The sequence below is a fragment of the Canis aureus genome, chromosome 2 (assembly GCF_053574225.1).
Source record: "Canis aureus isolate CA01 chromosome 2, VMU_Caureus_v.1.0, whole genome shotgun sequence".
Taxonomy (NCBI): Eukaryota; Metazoa; Chordata; class Mammalia; order Carnivora; family Canidae; genus Canis; species Canis aureus.
This window is the reverse complement of record NC_135612.1, coordinates 24,489,670-24,512,579: the sequence shown is the minus strand read 5'-3', so window position 1 is coordinate 24,512,579 and position 22,910 is coordinate 24,489,670. Positions and strand designations below refer to the sequence as shown.

At 40.4% G+C, this 22,910-nt stretch overlaps 1 protein-coding gene across 4 annotated transcripts in view; it reads left to right on the top strand.

Annotated features, from left to right (window-relative positions):
• VCAN (versican) overlaps positions 1–22,910 on the top strand; it is a 110,680-nt gene that overhangs the window by 63,827 nt on the left and 23,943 nt on the right. For 2 of the 4 annotated variants that reach the window (XM_077866083.1, XM_077866085.1), the window contains 5 exons: positions 3,041–8,266; positions 11,649–11,762; positions 14,098–14,211; positions 19,449–19,607; positions 20,924–21,006. In XM_077866083.1, the coding sequence (XP_077722209.1) occupies positions 3,041–8,266; positions 11,649–11,762; positions 14,098–14,211; positions 19,449–19,607; positions 20,924–21,006 (5,696 nt within the window). The remainder of the gene's footprint in view (positions 1–3,040; positions 8,267–11,648; positions 11,763–14,097; positions 14,212–19,448; positions 19,608–20,923; positions 21,007–22,910) is intronic. The other 2 variants (XM_077866086.1, XM_077866087.1) reach the window with 1 other exon arrangement.

Below are 22,910 nucleotides of genomic sequence, written 5' to 3'. Positions count from 1 at the left end.
ACTGACAGTTGGCACACTGACATACCTTAGCGTTCTCTTTCTTTCTATTTCTTCACTCCACTTATTTTTTTAATAATGAATTTATTTTTTATTGGTGTTCAATTTGCCGTCATACAGAATAACACCCAGTGCTCATCCCATCCAGTGCCCCGCTCAGTGCCCATCACCCATTCACCCCCACCCCCCACACTCCTCCCCTTCCACCACCCCTAGTTCGTTTCCCAGAGTTAGGAGTCTCCCTTTCTGATATTAGAAAGGGAGACAGAACACTCCACTTATTTTTAGAGCTACCAACAACATACATTGATGGGACCTCCATTTATATTCACTAAGAAGGTCATGGGATATGTTTATATCAGTTTTTTTTTTATACTATTTTTTAAGTAAGGAATTTATTTAGAAACCTATATAAACCTATGATGGCGAAGAGTGTTATTTACCCTGTTCCTGGCCTAGGAGTTTATAAATAAACAATATCAGGCAGTTATTTCCTTATTTATCTTATGTTTGTTTGGAGAAGCTTGGCTGAATGATTGGTTTTATCTCCATTATTTATAAAACAGTACAAATGGGATGGGGCTTCTTTATATGCTTGACACAGACCTATGTTTCCTATTTAAAGTTCTTTTGTATTTAAATGAAAAATGTGTGAATTTAGTGTTCACACGTGTGATACTTCTTAATGTGAATTCTAGTTTTATTTACACCTCATGAAACCTAGTGCAAAGGGTTGAATATAAAACGAGAGTATTAGCAACTTAAGAGAGGCATGTTTGTGAAGCTCCAGTTAAATGCTGTTAAAGTCGTACAAAATAGTTAAACTGAGTCTGGCTTACCTCAACTATGTTAAGATAGTATTAGCAATGAGAGACTACTTAATTTGGTGATTCGATAAAATTATTGATGTGATATTTCAAAAGATTCATTTGTACAAAGGCATTCTCATATACATGTATGTACATGTATATTATCTCCCATTTTTTTTTCATAGCAAAAAAGTGGGCTTCACTGCAAGCCATATTAAGAGGTGTCATTATGTGAAGATTTTATTGTGTCCTTTTTGTGTGTGTGTGTCCTCTTTTAAAACGTATACGCCACGAGTCACTGTCAGATCATAGTAACAACTTCAGTGAACAAACTTATGCTTTTAATTATATTTTTTTTAAAAAAACATAAGGCATTTAGTCATTTTCTTGTTTGCAGTTAAGAGTTGTTGCAGCATCTGTGGCAGAAATCATTTGTATTTATGTTTTTGTAATATACTAGAGTTATGCGCTGATCTCACTTCCCTTATGGTAGTATTTTTTATTCATTTGAATACGTATAAACCTTTGTTTACATAGCTGAAAGGCTGAATGTATGAGGTGGAATGGGAGGGAGACTTGGTTTTGGACATATGATTAGGGTAAGAATAACCCAGCCCTATGCAAGTAATAGTTTATGGAGATTATGCAGTGAAGATGGGATATACAGAAGAGTTTTCTTTTTTGCTTTTATTAGGGTGCAAGGGATAAAGGTAAATATAGTATATGTCTTCCAGTTACATAAAGGTCTTGTGGTCTTTGATTTTCTAGCAAACCATAGTTAGAAACATAGAGGGGCTTCTTTGACTTCTTATCGATGGTTCATATACTTCTGAATGTATGTTGATGCATAACTACTACAAGCAAGACTGGTTCCTTCTCAATAGAGTTTTTTCTCTTCTGACTTATCGGTAAATGCTGGATGTGGATCCTTTCGTACATGGAAGGGAGTGGCTTCTTGCTACAGGAACAGGCTCCCTACTGATGGGGGGAAGGGATGGCTCCGTCATAATTATTCCTTCTGTAAGCTTCTTGGGTTTAGCCTGAGCACATGTGGCATGAATGGGGCTGAGCTGAAAATTATTAATTCTACAGTGGTATTAATTCTACAGAGGTATTCCTGGGGTGGGAGAGCGAGATGCCGTATGTCCTCTGTGCTGCTCTCTGTCTTCTTCATGGGTCTTTGGGCCCATGGGCACCTTCTCACAGGGTCGCGACACTGGGACTAGGACACCTGCACCATAGTGGCAAAGCCCTCTCCTGGGACACTTGACTTCCACTCTGATGAAAGTCGGGGCCCCGAATTTCTTCCTTCCTGGTGCCCAAACAGGGAGTTTTGCTGGCCTATTTCTGGAAGCAGAGGAGTCCCTTGAGCTTAGTAGTTGGTACCTTATAGCAATTTACAATCTAGGGAGTGCTCAGAGGGTGTGTGTGATTTAAAGTTTGCTAGTTCAGATGTTTAGATGTGACTCCTCAACTTCCGATGGAGAACATGTTAATAAAAAGAACTATAACTGACCCGTTCCAGATCATTCCTCACGAAGGACAATGGTGTAAAGTGTGGTGGGCTCTTCCTTCCTGGTGATGGCAGTGAGCTGTCCCTGCGCGGAGCCCTCCCCCACCCCCAGGCCTTCCTGCCCTCGCGTCCGGCCTGTGGCTGCAGCCTAGCCTCTAGATCTTGTCTCACTGTTACACTGGGGAGGGGCTGCTGTTGCCCTGTGGAAGGACCATAAAGAAGCCTCTCTTGAACTTCTCAAGATAGATTATGGCAAGAGAAGAAATCTCTTCTCGTTTCCTTGTTGACTAGAGGGCGTCTCAGCCTCCCCTTACCTAAACCGACAGTCACTCAACTTTTCTGTATGATCTGGTGAGATGATCTTAATTTTTCTTTTTCTTTTTTTCAGTTCACACACATTCGAATTCCCACATTTCACGATTATAATGTGCATATGTGACTCCTTGTTTCATTTGAAGGCTGTAGCTTTGTTAAACGTGTTGAGGAGTTTCCATAACGTGTTTCTATGACCTTGTATTGGATTTACTTCTCCTATTGTTCATGTGAATCCGCAGACTTGGAGACTGAGAATCATGTGTTGAAGGGTGATTGTACTTTATGTGAAAAGATTTGAATCCTCTGTGTGCGTGAGTGTGATCAGCCAGGCTTGCTATCGATTTCTTCTGTTCAACACTGCCAAATCTTCTATTCAAGTATTGTGAAAACTCTTTGTTTCTTTCAGGTCGAATGAGTGATTTGAGTGTAATTGGTCATCCAATAGATTCAGAGTCTAAAGAAGATGAACCTTGTAGTGAAGAAACAGATCCAGAGCACGTTCTAAGTTTACCTGAGTTAATTGAAATAACATTGTACCACAGTGAAGAGGATGAAGAGGAAGACGAAGAGTGTACCAACGCCACCGACGTAACGACCACCCCATCAGTGCAGTACATTAATGGGAAACAGCTAGTCACCACCGTGCCCAAGGACCCAGAAGCAGCAGAGGCAAGGCGTGGCCAGTTTGAGAGTGTGGCACCTTCTCAAAATTTTTCACATAGCAGTGAAAGTGAAACACATCCATTTGTGGTAGCCGAGAATGGATTGTCTACTGCCGTGCAGCCTAATGAATCAAAAGAAACAACTGAGTCGCTTGAACTGACCTGGAGGCCTGAGACTTACCCTGAAACTCCAGAACACTTTTCAGGTGGTGAGCCTGATGTTTTCCCCACAGTCCCATTCCATGAAGGAGAAGCCACAGACGGGCCAGAGTCGACCCCAGAGAGAGGCCTTGAGCTTGATAATCTGGTCCATGAACCTATAGAACATGTACCTCTGTTTTCTGAAGAGTCCTCAGGAGATGCTGCTACTGATCAGGAGTCTCAAAAAATGATCTCTTCAAAGGCTACTGAGGTGACATTTGGTGAAGAGGCAGAAAAAAGTACTTCGGTCACGCCTGCTCCAAATGTAGTCCCAAGTTCTGTGTCGGCAGATGTTTCAGAGGACGTATCAGTCACCTTCACACGAAATGTCCTCCTTCATGGCCCATTGTCCACTGTAGAAAGCTGGGTAGAAATAGCCCCTCAAGAAAATGTAGAGCTCTCGGGGAGTCCTTCAATTCCATTCCCGGAAGGCTCTGGGGAAACAGAAGAAGATACAAATACAATGTTCACTGTGGCAACTGATTTATCACAGAGAAATATTACAGATACGCTGGTTACTTTAGCCACTAGCAAGACCATGATCACAGAGAGTCTTTCTGATATTCCTGCAACCACCTTTCATTCCAGTTCTCAACAACCTTCCACAGAAGTAGCACCAACGAAATTTGTAGGGGAAACAGACACACCTGAGTGGGTCTTCAGGCCACCTCTTGAGGGAAAGAGAAGGAAAGAGGAGGAGGAAGAGGGCACCACAGGCACAGCTTCTACAGAGCAGGTACATGTATCCACACAGAGATCAGATCAATTGATTTTACCCTCTGATTTAGAAAGCTCGAGTGAAGTGACATCTAGCCATTCAGCCTCTGCTACCAGGAACAGTCTTATGTCCTCCACAAAACCCACACAGCCTGAAAAGGCAATGACAAGTTCTGCTCTTGTCTCCACGGAAACGAGTGTTTTAGAGCATCTAGGGGCACAGACTGCTAAGCCCAGCAGTAGCAGTCAACCTGGGTTTCAGGAAGGGCTGTCCACTCTTCCGGGTAGGCCTATCTCTTTCTCTCTGGAGCCAGGCTCTGGAGAAGCTGCTGCTGACCCAGAAACAGCCACTGTTGCTTCATTTTCATTAAATTTAGAGTCTGGAATTCCAACCGAAAAGGAAGCAGCTGGCACTTTGTCTCCCCATGTGGAAACTATATTCCCTTTTGAGCCGACAGGATTAGTTTTGAGTACTGTAATGGACAGAGAGGTTGCTGAAATTACAAGCCAAACATTCAAAGAAAACTTGATTTCAGAAGTCTCGGGAGAACAAAATCATGGGCCAGAAATAAAGGGCTTTTCTACAGATTTTCCCTTGGAAGAAGATTTCAGTGGTGACTTTAGAGAGTACTCAACGGTAACTTATCCTACAGAAGAAGAAACAGTAATGATGGAAGGCTCTGGGGATGCAGCATCTAAAGATACCCAGATTTCATCATCTGTAGTACCTGCTTCAGATCATAGCAACCACAGAGCTGACCCGGAAGGACCTAGTAGCACCTCCGTCAGCACTTCCGCCTTCCCTTGGGAAGAGTTGACAGCCTCAGCTGAGGGCTCAGGTGAGGAGTTGGTCTCAGCAAGCACTTCTGTGGACCACGTGTTTCCCAGTACCATGGGAAATGCTTCTGGTACAGATTCCCCATTTATTGACCAAGGATTGGGAGAAGAAGGTGCTATTAATGATGCCAATAAAAGGTCCACCGTTTTACCAACCGCAGAAGCTGAAGGTACTGAAGCAGCCACAACCGAAGGGGAAGTGAGAGTAGATGGCACGGTTTCAGTGACCTTTCCTCAGACTATGGAGCCAGCCAAATTATGGTCCCTGCAAGAAATCAACCCTGTACAGCAGGGAACTGAAAGTGAGACAGCATCAGAGGAAGAGATTGAAGAACCAAACTCTTTTGAATCCCCTCAAAGCTCTGTTGCACCAGAACAAATAAATTTTGATTCACAAACCTTTACTGAAACTGGACTCCGAACCACAGATTATTCTACGCTAACAATGAAGAGAACTGACAGTATTGGTGAGGAAATGGAGAAGGAAGGCATTTCCTTCACTGATGTGTCTACTCCAGATCCAGATGCAAAAGGCTTGGGACCCTATACTGCTCTCCCTGAAGTTACTGAAAAATCCCATCTTTTCTTAGCTACTACCTCAGTGACTGAATCTGTATCAGCTGAAAGTGTAGTCACAGATTCTCCAGTCGAAAAGGAGGAAACTATAAAACCTTTTCCCAAAGTTGTGACGCCAATAATTAAAGAGGCAGACACTGATCTTTTATTCTCTGGACTGGGATCAGGAGAAGAAGTTTTGGCCACTACAGTGCCAGTGAATTTTACTGAAATGGAACAAATCATGAGCACATTATATCCCCAGGTTTCTCAAATGGAGAGTTCAGAAACCAGCCACATAAGCAATACAACGGAAGACTATGAGGGAATGGAAAATGTAGCACACGAAGTTGGACCACCCATCTCCAAAACAGACAGCCTCTCTGAAGATAGTGAGACAGCATCCAGCACGACCTTACTAGAAATTGTAAGTGACACCACAACTGCAGGACCTTCTACGGCACCTCTCACTTTCTCCACAGATGCTGAACATCCCCAACATGAGACTCACGGTTGGGCAGAAGAAATCCAGACTAGTAGACCACAACCGATGACCGAACCAGTCTCTAACGAGAATTCTCCAACGGCAGAAACAAAAGAAACAGCGACCCCTCCCTCCGACTTTCTGGCTAGAACTTACGGTCTTGAAATGGCCAAAGGATTTGTTACATCAGCACCTAAACCGTCTGACTTGCTTTATGAACATTCTGGAGAGGGATCTGGGGAACTGGATATGGTTGATTTAGTCCACACTTCTGGAACTACTCAGGCAAGCAGGCAAGGAAGCACCACATTTGTTTCTGATAGATCCCTGGAAAAACATCCCGAGGTTCCAAGTGCTAAAGCTGTTACTGTTGATGGATTCCCAACAGTTTCAGTGTTGCTGCCTCTTCATGTAGAGCAGAATGAAAGCTCCCCTGCTCCAACTAGCACACTGTCAAGCACAAGGTCATATGAGAGGTCCACAGAAGGTGCTGCAGATAGCTTCCAAGACCATGTCAAAGGGTTTGAGGATTCCACTGTCAAGCCTAACAGAAGAACAACCACTGAAAACATTATTATAGATCTGGACAAAGAGGACAAGGATTTAATACTGACAATTACAGAGAGCACCATCCTTGAACATCTCCCTGAGTTGACATCAGATAAAAATACTATCATAGATATCGATCACACTAAACCTATATATGTAGACATCCTTGGGATGCAGACGGACATAGATCCAGAGGTACTAGCCGGACCCCATGGCAGCAGTGAAGAAAGCGCCCAAGTTCAAGAGAAGTATGAGGCAGCTGTTAACCTTTCTTTAACTGAAGAAAACTTCGAGGGCTCTGGTGACACTCTTCTGGCTAATGACACTCAGACAACGCATAGTGAATCGATGCCTTCGGAAGACAGAAGCCGCTTAGACCATACGGGCTTTATCTTCACAACCAGGATCCCTGTTCCCAGCACAGAAACAGAATTAGATATTTGGCTTCCCACAGCGACCTCCCTGCCCATCCCTAGTCCATCTGCCACAGTTACTCCAGAGACCGAGGAACCAAAAAGCGAAGCAAAAGCCCTGGATGACACCTTCGAATCAAGTACTTTGTCTGACGGTCAAGCTATTGCAGACCAAAGTGAAGTTATATCAACATTGGGCCACTTGGAGCCACAGGATGAGTATGAAGAAAAGAAATACGTAGCTCCTTCTTTCCAGCCAGAATTCTCATCAGGAGCCGAGGAGGCACTGATCGATCCTACACCCTACGTAAGTATTGGTACTATCCACCATATGGCTCAGAGTTTGACAGAGGCACCTAACGTGATAGAAGGATCCAATCCCTCGGATGACACTGATACAGCATCGGCAGCTTCAGCTTTTGCCAAGTTGTCCTTCCAAACACCATCATCTCCGCTCACCGGCTACGTAGGCAGCGGAGCCTCTGAGCAGGCAGAGGGCCCCCAGGCCGGTGCTGTGCCTGGTACAGATGCTGGCATGGCTCACGGGTCTCCAGGAAAACTTGCAGACACTGAAGTGACTTTCACATCATCGAGCGAAGAGCCCTTTCACATAACCGAGCCTCCATCCTTATCTCCTGACACTGGATTAGAGCCTTCAGAAGATGAAAGTAATCCTAAGTTATTAGAACCAACAGAAGCTTCTCCCACAAAGCCGACTGCTGAAGAAGGAACTGAGATTCTCCAAGGTTCTCAAACCCAAACCAATATTCAACTGTCTGGAGAGACAATGAAGAACCATGTTAGAACACCCGAGGCTGGAACTGTGGTCACAACTGCAGGTGAAATTAAGTTAGAAGGTGCTACACTGTGGCCACATTCTACTTCTGCTTCTGCAGTTTATGGAGTTGAGGCAGATGTCATGCCTCAGCCCAGCCCACAGACTTCTGAGAGGCCCACCGTTCCTTCCTCTCTGGAAATAAACCCTGAAACACAAGCAGCCTTGATCGGAGGGGAGGATTACACAGTAGCAGCATCTGACCAGCAAGTATCAGCGAGGATTCTTGATTCCAATAATCAGGCCACAGTAAGCATTGCAGAGTTACATACTGAGCTCGCAACACCGTCGTTTTCCCTTCTGGAAACTTCTAATGAAACCGGTTTCCTGATTGGCATTAATGAAGAGTCAGTGGAAGGCACAGCAGTCTATTTACCAGGTAAGGTCACAACATTGATAAATCTGTTTCCAAACTTGGAAACAGTCCCTTGGTCCTAACACATATATGCATATGGTTTTTATTGTGATATTAAATCAGTGGAGATTTCTATATTATGCACATGACAACAGCACAGGCCACATTATTGAGTCCATAATTGGATGCAGAGAAAGTAAGTGTAGATTATTTCTGGGCTTCATAGATATTCTTTGTATTTTTCTGGGTTTTAGAAACAACGTACAATTGCGGCATAGGAAAAGTGAAATTGTTAATAGTGTAAAAATTCAATTTGGTTTTATTTATTTATTTATTTATTTATTTTCAATTTGCTTTTACTCATTAGTAAAATATTGCTTTGCCATATGCCCCTTATTATACATCTTGTTTTAAAAACAGGAAAAAAACTCCAATTTTTAAAAAGCTCCCATTGATGGGTGCTATTACAGCAATATCAAAATCTGTTAGGCCTTTAAAACTTTTTGAACAGTAAATAATTCAAATAAACATTCATATAGTTTGTGTAATACCAGTTATCAGTTCATACTTTTATGTAATTTCCTTGTTCCAGATAGTCTGCGTAATGCTTCTAACACAGTGCTTAGCCAGAGTGGGTATGTATTTGCGCCCTGCCTGTCAAAAGAGGATTTCTGTTTTTTTTTTTTTTTTTTTTTTTACTGAATGGACAGAAAGCACGAATTTGATACTTGTTCGTACAGACTCTCTTATACGATCTTCATAAAATTGCTGTATTTTTACTATCATCATCCCCATATTATTATCCCTACTTAAAAGGGTGGGATGTGGATTTTTAGAGAAGTTCTGTAATATGCCCAGGCTTGCATAGCCACACACACCATAGCATTGGTGGGATTTGAACCCAGATCAGCTCCCCTCCAAAGCCATGGTCTTTTCATTGCTCTTTACTGGTTTCCAATTAATATAGTATTAAAATGAATAATTGATATTTAATGATTTGTAAACCAGAAATCTTGGAATATTTACTTTGTAGGACTTATTTTCCTTTTTTTTTTTTTTTTTTTTTTTTACTTATTTTCCTTTTAATCTGTCTTGATAGTCTTGAAGTCTATTTTAATGGTGTTTTCTAGTAATGTTAATTAAATAGCAATGTCAGGGAAATCCACAAATAGCCATTACCACCTAGCCACTACTTAGAAAAAGAGAAAAAAAAAAATCCGTACTTCAAGGGCTGTGTTGTTGAAAATATGTTTTATATTAATGAATATGTTTTACAGCATGGCTATACCTAGAATTATTCTCCCGATCGTTTCAACATTATCTTTTGTGCCATTAATGCTTCTGTTTGTTGTGCTTCAGATAAAGTAAAATAATCAATCATAAAGTGCAACTTTTATAAATGACTTGAAGTATTTTATGAATAAAATTAATCAGAGGTGGTTGATGGATTTTGTTGTTGTTGTCACTCTATATTTAATCTGTAAATGATAGCCTAGTAATCTGGCCAATATTTATTCTTTTATAATTTAGTTGAAAATACTTCAGGTTGGTGAAAATACAATACAGAAATCACTGGTAAGTCATAGAGAGTTAGGTTTGACAGGTGGATGAGAAATGTGTACCAGTAATCCAGACCACAATTTATTTCTCTAGAATGAGAGCTTGCGTCTTCATTGCAAAGCAAATTGTGACTTTAGGCGAATTCAGTAAACAGCAGCTCACTCTGGATTGCCTGGTTTCTCTGTCGCAGGTTCAGCTTTCAGAGAGTAATACAAACTGTTTAGGGAAGAACAAAATTCATCAAAACAAAACTTTTCTCCTAATCTAAACTATTTTAGGTTCACAGAAAGATCCACTTTCTTGCCAAGTCCTTGTCCCATACTCTCAGCATGGTGTCTGGAGTCTGTGGTGGGAATAATAATAGCACTTCACATTCGTGTGGCACATCACAGTTTTATCAAGCACTGTCACATAAGTGTCATTTTGGTTTTGCACTGAGGGCAGCCTGTAGATGTGTTGTTGACGGCATCCTTGACATATAAGCAGTGTACGTTCAAAGCCAGAAGGCTAGAATGGCTAGGGAGATTTTACATATTTTTAGAACTATAGGAGAAAGAGTCTTCAAAAAATTGGGGTCCTTTCTGAAGAGTAGGTGTAGGCATCTGAATTAACCTGATTATAATGTTGAACCCGCACATGTGAACTTTCTATCAAGTCTTTCTCCTAGTCCAGAATTTACTTAACACTCATAAAGTTTGAGTTTGACTCTCTTGTGTAGAAAGGCTCAGTTACCTTCTAGAGCAGTGCCTGCTTATTCGAATATTCCTTAAGTTCGTGTTTCAAAGGTAGATAACTTTTTTCATGTGTAATTATTTCAGGGTTTTGGGACTGAAGATTCTCGGAAATATGGTTTTTGTTCCATATGTAGCCTATTTATTTCAATTATTTTGTAACACCTTCCACAACTCTCATCTGGACTTTTAAACATTTAAAAGCATAGGCAATTCTGAAAAAGTACTCAAACAATAAATATAAGTGACTCACGTAAATACAGTTATCTAAGCAGTATTACAGACTTAATATATGTGCTTGAAATATTGTAAAAGTATTTGCGTCTAGGAAACATATTTTAAAGTGTTTCTCCTCAGAAATTTGTGTCTCTGGCCTTTACATTTATCTTCTGAGAGTGTCGATTTTATTTGTGTTTTAATAAGAAAACTGTAATAAAGATTGGGGGTTTCAAAAAAATTGGGGGTTTCATTTTAGGTGAGATTTTTGTCTTTGGGTTTGTTTTTATACAGTAGAGTTTAATTTGTGTGTTGCTTTTCTTCAAGTATAGTTTAAAGGAGTACATTTGGAACGTGTTTTTGGAAAAAGCATATTAATGTAGCAGAAGAGACTTCAGTGCACACTTTCGAAGAAAAACAGTTTCTGAGCATTAAGTGGTAAAAGGCAATAATAATTCAAATGATGATAACAAGCCAAACTGCTAAACAGAATGCATGTTTTGTGTATCCAGCCATTTCACATGAACTAACCTCGTTTAAAAGAATACATTTTCCATTCACTGTGCACATATGTGTAATCATTTTTGACTAAAATCAATTGCCATTATCATGCCAACTAAATCTGCAGTAGAATATATTAGTTGCCAGATACTGTACAAAATATTGTTTAAAAATAATGATGATTGAATCCCAGAAATGAATAGATGCATTTTGTAACAATTAGTTATAATGCCAAGAAACACTCCAGAGAGTAAAGTTAATGTTAATTTTTATGCGTAGTATCTAAATTGCTATGGTAAAGCTTGTATTTTGGTAGCAATAAGTGGCAATTTATGCTAAAAAACATTGAAACCTGGATATGAGCCTAATTGCCTTTCTTACTTTCCTGCACATGGTAGGACCCGATCGTTGTAAAACGAACCCGTGCCTTAATGGAGGCACCTGTTATCCTACTGAAACTTCCTACGTATGTACCTGTGTGCCAGGATTCAGTGGCGACCAGTGTGAGCTTGGTAAGATGTTCTTGTCTGAAAGAGTGCAATGCTTTTCCAGAAGATGTACTGGGGCAGAACTCATATGCTCAAAGGATTTCAGAGAAACCCATGTGTATATGAATTATTTCTTAAATGACATTAAAATCATAAAGTAATTTAAGTAGAGTCTGGGGACAGGTGTTTACTGAATTTTGTTAAGATACCCAAAACTCAGTGAAGCTTACTGAGGTAAACTGTGTCTTTTTATAGTTTTTGTAGATAGGCTTTACAAGTGTAAAGTTGCATCAATAGTAGGGAAATATTTTGCTCTATTTCCCAACATCTACAAATTAATAATCAATTTAAATACAAATTTTTTTTAAGAGGTTGTATTTTAAAAATGAGGGAGTTCAGTTTTTGTGTTGTGAGCTCATTTGCTCCTCTGAGGTGGGGTGGGCAAGATCCAGAGGCCAGCCTAACCCATCTCTTCCTTAAGAAGTTTTGAGGTTGTTGTCCTGTCCTCTTTTTTTTTGGAAATATCTTTTTTTTTTTTTACTGAATCAGTTCCCTTCACTCTCACTTTTATTTAGGTTTCCTTTTCTAAAAAAAAGAAAAAGAAAGAAAGAAAGAAAGAGAAAGAAAGGAAAGAAAGAAAGAAAGAAAGAAAGAAAGAAAGAAAGAAAGAAAGAAAGAAGAAGAAAAAAAGACCCCAGTTTAGATTTGGCTAAATGTAGATAGACCTGTCCTCTGAGAAAACAGAGGATGGGAATACATTGGCCAGGTGGTCCTTTTAGAGGTACCGTAATGGTTTTCTCCTACGATTGAGGAAAGAAGGCCCATGGATAACACTTTAGATTGCACAGAAATACTGAGATAAAATCCTCAACATTCATATTAAAAGAGTGCTCATCTTTAAAAAAAAAAAGAAAAGACCAGGTCAATAGAGCTAGTAAATTCTGTGTGCTAATTAGTAGGGATAGAGAGAGCGCAATAGATAACATTTGAGGAATAATTACATCTTAAGAATCATATTTACATATATATGTATAAAAGCATCTCTTTGGCCCCCATTCTGTTTTACATTTGAACCCATTTAAAATAATTTAATGGGTTGATATATGTGAAGCGGTTAGAACAGTGGCTGGCATCATAAAAGCATTTGGTATCACTACTATATAATATCATCATTACCTAGGTCATTTCTTTAGGTAGCAATACATTATATACCTCTTGGAAATGTATTTTACTATATATATTTATATATTTTAACTTTCTTCTAAATTATGAGCATAAATTAAATTTTTAGTGGAATTGTAAAATGCTATGAGAATAGAGCATCAATTTCATCAGAGATCATGGAGGTCTGGGTCAAAAGGTGGCATTTACTATAGATCTTGAAGGGAGGACTTTGATAGCTGGTGGTTGGAGACTCAGGCACAGCAAACAAAAGCACAGACACCACAAATCGCAGAACACATTTGGGCGACTGCAAGTATTCAGGTATGCCTATCAATGGGTTTGGGGGAGAGAAGCATATTGGGAGAAAATCCTTGAAAGCAGCCTCGATCTGCATAGGTCTGAGAAGGTTCTGAATCCAGTATACTGACAAGTTTACCTCCTCCTCTAGTAGAGTGATTTTGAGACTTTAGGGTGTATCAAAGTCATGTGCAAGACTTCTACAGGACCAGTTGTTATTCCCATCCCCCACGGGGCCTCATTCTGTAGGTCTGGGGTGGGCCTGGGAACATGCATCTCTGACATTCTCAGGTGATGCCGCTGCTGCTGGTCCAGGGACTACACTTGGAAGATCTCTGTCCTGGGCAGTTGGGATCTATTGAAGGTTTGGAAGCCAAAGAGTAAATTGTCATGACCATGTTTGACGGAGATGGCAATCAGCAGAATGAAGGATGTACTGGAAAGGGAAAGGCCCAGAGGCAGTCAGGCCAATGACATATTTTCAGTATTGCACAGGTGAGGTAATCAGAACATGAGCCGGGATCTATTGAGGGTGGGAAGACCAGGGAATTCTTTGTCCATGTCCATGTTAGAACTCATGTGACCATCTAAAAGCAATGGAGATATTGACCCTCATCTGAAAATTCCGGAATTTTCTTAGGGCAACCAGATTTAGGAAATCCAGTGCAAGGAAGGTCAGTTAAGTTTGAATTTCAGATTTTAAAAAAGAATTATTTTTTAGTGTAATTAACCCTATATGTACCATGGGATATAGTTGTAGTGAAAAATTAATATTTTTTAAAATCTGAAATTCATATATAACTGGTTGTTCTGTTCTTTATCTGGCAACCTTACACTAAATAGGATCCTTTGACCTTTTCTGAAAGTACTCTTATGGCCTTTTCTGATTTGATTTCAGATTTCGATGAATGTCACTCTAACCCCTGTCGCAATGGAGCCACGTGTGTGGATGGTTTTAATACGTTCAGGTGCCTCTGCCTTCCGAGCTACGTTGGTGCACTTTGTGAACAAGGTAAGAGCTGTTGCAACATCTGTAGGATGAACAGTATGGATTTCATTTCAAATGTTATTTTAGACAGCTTTTCGTCATCATTATTTGGATGGCTTTAGCCAAGCTGGCCATACTGCATGTTTGTTCCTACAGGGGATATTCACAGGTTACCTAAGTGTGTTCGGTTTCCTTATGTGTCCATAGCCCCTGCCCCCTGAGAGATAGCATTGCCTTAATCACTACTGTTCTGCTGATAAAACAGAATTGCACACAGGCACGCTGAGCAGAATTTAAGGTCATCTAGCCAACAAAAGGAACGTGTTGTAAGTATTCTTCCTGAAGACAAACTAGGCATTGACCTTAATCCACCTGGATGGCTTGTAGTATGCAAGGTGTAGTGTACACCTTGATACAAGGAGTATCAAGTTCAATGCTAGTTGCCTTTATTTTCTCCTCCCAAGCATTTGAGAGTCAATGGGCCCATTTCTCATAGTCAGTCATCTCTAGAAAGTGCACTGCTATAGTTGTTAGAACACATTAGCTTTGGCTTAGCAAATGTCATGTAAAAGGTATGGTACATCTGGTCAACAGGCAATTTTCCTATGACACAAGCATCTACTTTTTCTGAATGAAACAAAGGCCTGTGTTCATGACTGCTTGAATCTCATGATCCCTGTAATTTGTATTTTATGGCCAACCTGAGAGTGTATTTTAGGTGGTTAATGGTAACATTTCCTAGTCATCAATCAGAAACAGATTGCACATTCAGCATACTCAGCTTTGAAATGTCGATTTCCTTTACTTAAAGTCATGCGGTGGTTTGGCTTTGACAAAAGCGCCCAGTGCCAAACTCCCGTTCCACCAGACAGAATGAAAACGTATTAGACACTCAGACACATTGTTCTGGCTGCGCATTCTGCTTTACAATGTTAATCCAGACATCACCACAATTAGAACAAAATCTAAAGCAGCATGTATTGAATTGCCAATCAAAGAGGGTGAGTGATGGCTCCATTTGTAGGTTTTTCTTTCTCTCTCTTGCGTAGAATGAGTCTGTTTAGAATTTAAAAGGTAAATATGAAAATTGGCCGGGCAAGATCTTCTTCTTAAGGAAAACAGTAAGAAAGAGGCCATTTGTTGAAGAAAACGAAAGGGTGAGATACTTGAAATGTCACGTGTGCTTAAGTGATTCTGGCTTCCAAGTTCCAAGTCTAAGGAGCAGTTCAAAAAATCATTCATTCAACAAATGTTTACTGAGCACCTACTACTGTCTTCTGAGCGCTATCCTGGGTACTGGAGGTGGAACTTGGAGCAAACTAGATAACGTCCCCAGTCTTGGTGACTCAGCATCGTTCTTGGCAGGGAATAAAAAGAGATGCTATTTGTTGAATGCCTCATAGTTTACCAAATGTTCCCAGGTACATCATTTCGTTTAGTTGACAGTATTTCTATGTGGTAAGTGGGCCAGAAATTGAGGCTCCAAAAGGAAAAATGATATGTTCAAGATCACACAGCTAGTAAATTGGAGAGTGGGAAAAATGAACCTAGGCTGCCTTATAAAGCCCACGTTTTTCTAAATATCTTAATAACACACTTTTTAAGTAACTCTCACAGATAAGCATTTTACTTATGTGTAAATTAAAAAGGTTTTGCTTTTGGGCACTTGGGTGGCTCAGTGGTTGAGTGTCTGCCTTTGGCTCAGGGTGTGATCCTGGAGTCCTGGAATCCTGTAGGGAGCCTGCTTCTCCCTCTGCCTGTGTCTCTGCCTCTCTCTCTGTGTCTCTCATGAATAAAGAAATAACATCTTAAAAAACAAAAAAACGGTTTTCCTTTTTCCCCCTCTCATTCATGGTATCACTTAGTTTTCAGGTACATTCTATTTTGTCTTAAAGCAAGTGTGCTTTCATCCACATTATTTGCTAAGAAACAGCTATCCCAGGCTGTTTACCCGATGCAGCTGTGCTTCTGTGATTTATTGCCAGGACCCTGAAAGATTTTTTTCCCCTCTTTTCAGGTTGCCTAAGAACAAATGTTTTTTTCATTACCAGCAGCATTGTTGTCTAAACAGTTTTCTATCCAAATTTCAGTGATGACTGTGTTGTTTCTTCAGCTGACCTTTTCTTCTCTGCATTAGTAACTTCCCAACTCCCAGCAGCTCTGGAGTAAGGGACCTATTTGGGTAGAATGATAACTGATATGAAACCTAGAAGGGGATCTTAGAACAGTATGGGGACAATTCTGTACACACAGGTTGCCCCAAACCGAAGTCAGTGATGCAGTTTGCCAGCAAGAAGTGCCTAAGTGTTGACAGTTTCTTAGGGTTTGACGGCTGTATGTCCTAGATATTGAAAACATTACCTGCATGACATAAAGAGAATACATTTTTAGTAAAATTGTTTTTTTTTTATAGTAAAGTTGTTTAAAAGTGATAGTTTTGGCTTCTGTAGTGATGAACAGGAGGCGTCATACCATCCCTCACCACAGCCAACACACACAGGCAGCCAGCACACACACAAAACTAAATCTGGGTCTTTGTAATGTAACCTATGCACTGTAGTAGTCTTCAAGCATAAGTATTTCCATATGTCGGATGATTTTTACAAAAATATCATCCCAATGTGTTGCTTTTAATAAATGAAATGTGTGTCACATTATTTTTAGGTGAGATTGGAAAAAAAGACTTCTGATAACTCCTATCAGAATAGCATCCTAGAAGATGCTGCTTGATATCTAGGCCTTTATTATGCATTTAGTGAATTCATGAATAATAAAAGTTAAGTAAGTTCACGTGCATATTTGGCTTTTTCTTTCAATAAACAGTCAGTTAAGTGGGATTTGCACATGTATTGATAACCATTAGTAACATAAATCTATGGTTTCAATAGCACAGATGAATAAACAAACAAGCAGTCCCATTTGGGACCTGTGTTCTGATAGCAATACACACCCTTTTTGACTGAGAAAAACACTGTAGCAGTGGTGTGGCCGTGCATCTAAATTTTATGATCATTTGGGGTTTTTTGGTTTAAGAGAAAAGTACTTAACGATCATCTGTTTTAATGATAAAACACAAAGAAAGACGACCGAACTAAAACTATTGGGTTAACAGAAGATATGAGTGCATAGAAGAATTTTTTTCTAATGCCTTATTCAATATGTTAGGGATCCTCTAGGATTTTAAGCTGTGTATTAAAATAAATATTAATCTCTATGGTTAGGGCAAGCTATGCTAGCATAATAACACATGACTGACTTTGGCAGTAAGAGTTTTCTGAAAATCTTTCCAATTCTCCTCCCCTATAAACTAACTCCCTGATATATGAAGATTGCTCTTCTCGCCACCCCTCCTACCTCACCTCTAAATTCTTCCACAGGAACATCGCAAAAGGATAATTACTGCATCCAAGTAGCCAGATTGCACTTCATCCTTGGGGGCTGAATGCTACTTTTATGCTAAACCGTCTAGCTGCGCCTTGGTTCTTTTCCTATGGGATTTGGTGGTCTCCACCAACACTTTAATAAAAGTCAAAACTTTCAGTGCACAGTCTTTAAACCAATTAGTCAGCTGGCTGTAACTAAACAACACGCCCAGTAGACTAAACTGAAATAAAGCCTGCTCTCTGAGATAAGCTGCATCTGTTGTATGACGACGGTTGAAATCCCTGGAGCTAGGAAAACATGAAAATCTCTCCGAATACATACTTTCCCACAATTATAGAAAAAGGAGTGAATGGTGTGAGAGTCAGGAGATGATGTGGCTATCAGTTTGGCCACCAGGTCTGACGTATGAAGCAAGCATTTATTTCATCTAGAAGGTTTTTGTGTCCTTCGGCAACCAGTAAGATTAGGGGAAGGGAGGGTGGTTCTTAGGTAGTTTGGAAAGTTTTCTGGGTGCCTAAAATTCTATAAACGTTGCAGCTTTGTCAGTGTTTGCATGTAACTAGCTCGGTACTTTTGTGAGGTGTGTTTGTGATAGTCGAAATCATTTCCACTGATCATCACTGAATACATACTGTTGACCCCACCCGTGCATGGACGACTCTGTGGGAAGGTTGTTAGCAAGAGTATAGGACAATGAGCCAGGCCGCTTTCCTATGAAAATATATATACTTTAAAAGATTTTTTAATTTGTTTATTCATGAGAGAGAGAGAGAGAGAGAGAGGGGCAGAGACACAGGCAGAGGGAGAAGCAGGCTCCATTTAGAGAGCCTGACGTGGGACTAGATCCTGGGTCTCCAGGATCACACCCTGGGGTGAAGGCAGGCACCCAACTGCTGAGCCACCCAGGTGTCACCCTTTTTTTTTTTTTAAAGATAGATTTATTTATTTATTTATTCATTCATTCATTCATTCATTCATTCATTCATGAGAGACACAGAGAGTCCTGTGAAAATATTTAAAAGCAGGCAACCTAGAATCTAGATAGTACAGCTGAAGCTTCCTGACAGTGTAAAATTTAGGATTTAAAAAATGCTCTCATCCCCCACTGGGATAGTGGTTATAGTGTGCTCATTACAGGAGAGAAAATACACACGTACGTACATAAACACAGACGTGTGTGCTCGGCCTAGTAGAGCGTGGGGCATGCCGTTCAAGAACTGAGGTTGTTTCATTCTTAAGAAACTTCACATACTGGTGCCTTTGCGCGGGGAGTCCCCTCTCCTTCCTCTCCTTTGGGGGAAGGAGGCCTGCAGTCCCAGCGACATCCCAGATGCTGACTACCGGTGAAGGATTCTTTGGCTCTCTTTGTAAATCTTGACAAGAGCCTGTGGCCACCCAGCTCTCTCTCTGGGAAGTAGTAGAGGAACTACTCACAGAGCCTTTGAAGTCCTTATTCAAATAGAGCATTCATAATCCTATTAGCTGGAATTCTTATCTTATCACTTGAATGATTCTCTTCAGAAAAGTTGTGTTGGTGAGGACTTCGCCCTGGGTCCTTCACCGGGGAGTCAGTAGACACTGGGCCTGAGAAGTTTGGTCTGGCCCCTCTCCCCGTTTGCTTTCCTGCTGAAACTGGCTCTAATCAAGGAAACTGCAGTTAGCTCCTTGCCTTTTTGGTCCAGAGACGTAGAGCCACCCACTCGGCAGGAGTCAGCTGTCTTTGTCATCCTTTGTCATCGCCACCAAATTGCATTAATACGCAACTTCAGGGCCATTGCGTTGATGCCAGCTTAGGCCTTCCTCCTCATGCTTAGATCCATGAGGCCAGAGTGAGTGACGTGGGTGAGATTAAGGAGCCCCTGCCTTGTCTCTTCCAGACACAGAGACGTGTGACTACGGCTGGCACAAATTCCAAGGCCAGTGCTACAAATACTTCGCCCATCGGCGCACGTGGGACGCAGCTGAACGGGAATGCCGTCTGCAGGGCGCGCATCTCACAAGCATCCTGTCTCACGAGGAACAGATGTTTGTGAACCGTACGTACCAAACACACGCAGGCTTCCTGAAGCTTCGCTGGGCCACCCCATCTTCTTAGTGTTCTCCGTATCCCATTCTACAGATGTAGCCTTCTCCATTGTGGTTCAATTTCTCAAATCTCTCAACTACATGAAGTCACCCCTCCCCCCCACGTGAGTCCCCCCCACTTTGAGAAACACTCAGCTGTAACAGAGGAAGGCGTTTCCTGGTCTGCCAGCAGTCCTGGGTGAGACGGCATGTGATAGCTTGAGTCCCGTGACCCTGCCACTTGGTCATTCTCTGTCTTCTGGAAATGGCCCCTTCTTGTGGTTCCTTCCATCTCATTCTTCTCATGGCTGCCTTTGTAGTTCTAGTTCCAAGATGTGCATATGTTGTCTGGCCTTAAAGAGAAAATTGCTTTCATTATTTGTATTTTCATTATTCCTTATTTTTATTTCAGTTATTTTTATCCGACTAATTAAAATTGTAATTGTTGGCAGCACCCTAATCCTACCCTCTGCACAAAACTGGTTCTCATCCAAGCTGCTAATGGTTTTAGGCCATAGAAAGTGGGCTTTCTATTAAGAACATGAAAAAAATGGAGACTGGAAGCCAGTGAAACTTACTACCAGAGCTGTTGAAGAACTCCTTCAACTAGAGCAAAGAGGAGGGTGGCTAGCTTTTATGTAGTGGTTATCTACAAGTTTTTTGCTTATCAAGTATTGTTTGATGCTCTATTAAATATGTTCCCATAGTGCCTGCCGTCTTTTAGAAGTCTGAGTGTTAATTTGCAATCTGTATGGAGGCTCATTGTGACTTTTTGCATGATATTCTTGCCAGCAACTCATCTCATGATGAAAGTAATTATTTTTGAAGATAATTTGGTAGAACTGTCTCGTCTAGGTGTTCACTGTTTAAAGTGCCTTGAGAAGAAACATGTGGTTTCCAAAGCCAGACTAGCATGGGAATGATCTGTGACATTTTATTGGGTCACTGAATTTTTGCCAATGGCATAGCTTAATAATAATAATATAGGAAAGTTTTTATCATGAGTAAGGATGGAAAAATATTAATTATAGTAAACTGCAAGAGAAATTGTTTTCTTATGTCTGATACTTTACTGTTTCTCAGTCTTTGTGAATTAGTTTTTTAGTTTAAAGCACATTGGGCAGAAGAACAAAAGATAGTTAGACTATGAGAGATTTTTATGAGCAACTAAACAAAAATCCAGCCAGAAAAGAGGATGCATGATTCACTCTGAAAATAATTTTCTTTGCTACATTTCATCCATATATGGGAAAGGTAGTAAAAATATCTGTTATTTCCCTTCTCCTAGGTGTGGGGCATGATTATCAGTGGATAGGCCTCAATGACAAGATGTTTGAACATGACTTCCGTTGGACCGATGGCAGCACACTGGTAAGTGGCTCATGAAAAATGATACGGTTCCCAGAACCTGGTAGGGTGTACTGATTGCATGTTACAGAGGATGTATTTGCTTTGCCTGGAGGCCAGTTAAACGACTTGCTCAGGGTCACTCGGTAAGGTAAATGAGTGTTAGAATAGGGTCCATGCGAACTGATCCACTACCAGTGCTCCAATCACGGTGACTTTCTTTGAAAGAGGACTGTATCACATTCCATTGAACTGGAAAACCATGTAATCAGGAGAAATGCCTCAGGTTTGTCTTTCAGATGGTTGTCTTTGCTTTTTATAGCTTAAAAAAAAAAGGTGGGGGGAGAGAATAAATGCAAAAGAAAAGGCCTTAAAAAAATACTTTTCCCTCTTACATAATTGCATGGGAAATCTATGTGGCATGGCTCATTTTTATCCAAACCAAAGGGCTCATTTTTTCAATCTTAAAAAAGATTGCTGAATTTTGATCTGTGGATTTTCTTCCATTCAAACTCTTCTGACTAAATATGTAGGGTTTTTGTTTTTTGTTTTGTTTTTTAGCTTTTTCTCTTTCTTAAAGAAAGGAGTGCATTGGTAATACTGGCCACAAATTTGAGTAGGCTGAAATAAGATTCTTCGGACAGCTAAACCTGTTCTGAGTCACTGCTCTGAATACATATGAGTGTAATTTTTTAGAAATAGTCCAAGTGTGGTTAGCTATACTAGTGGTTCTAGGCACTGGCTGTTCATTAGAATCACCTGGGGAACATGATTTAACAACTGGTGCCTAGCCATCAACTCAAACTCATTAAAGCAAAACCTTTGGCAGCTGGCTATATTTTCCATGTGTTCTCCAGGTGATTCTAAAATGCAGACAAGTTGGGATCCCCTGGGCTGGACAGTAAGTTAAGTTTAATTCTAAATTAGATAAATAACAGGAAAAATTGAAAATAGTGTTTAAGCTCTTTTTGTGTCTGAGTTATTTAGGTGCCTAAATTTCATTTATTACTTGCCACTCATCTGGATTTAATGAGTTTGGCACAATGTTAAGTTCATCCTAGAACAGAGGCCAAAGGACTCAGCTTTTGGAAGTTCCACTCTGTGCTTAAAAAGCTATTCCGTGTCTTTATGGACATACTCTTTGGTTCATCTTTGTGTCAGTTGCTGTACTCAGCACTTTCATTTGTTTATTCCCCATGACGACCTTCAAGGGAATATGAAGTGTTTCACAGGTAAAGAAAGGGAAGGTCAGTTGGGTTGAGATTTTTGCCTGGAGTCACAATACTATTAGGTGGTGAAGCCAGTCTCCAAAGCCATGCTTTATTCTGGCTGGCACCTCCTTGACTTGAAAAGATTTCCCTTATTACATTTTGCCTTGAGCAACCCTAAAATAAAGCCTGGCCTGCTCTCTCTCTGTCATCACTCCTTATGTTTAATCAGCACTATTTGTCATTCAGTTTCATAAGTAGGTCCTTTGGCAAGATGCAGAAAGAATAGCGAAGGTAGATTGTCCATAAAATATATTCCCAGTAAGATACATGAGCCACAGCCTCTGGATCAATACTCATGGTTTCCTAATTGTCCTAACTGGATGGTGTATCTGCAGTTGTTGCATCTGTAATAAAAAATAAATAATGATTTCAGGGCAGATTATTTTGGTCAGTTAGATCATAGTGACTGGTAAGGGCATGAGTCCTTCTAGATGAATTTCAGTGGAAGATGAACTATTTTGATTGTATTCATTTAATTTATATTTGAACATAAAAATTAAAGGATTTTTTTCTGTTAAAACTGTTTTTATAATTTTGTTAATGTGTTGTACATAGTAGAGGCATTCATCGAGTTTTCTTTTGTTGAATGAAAACTTTGTCTCTATGGGATAAATTGGGTCTGAAGACCCACTCTTAATCCTCCTCCCACACACTTTC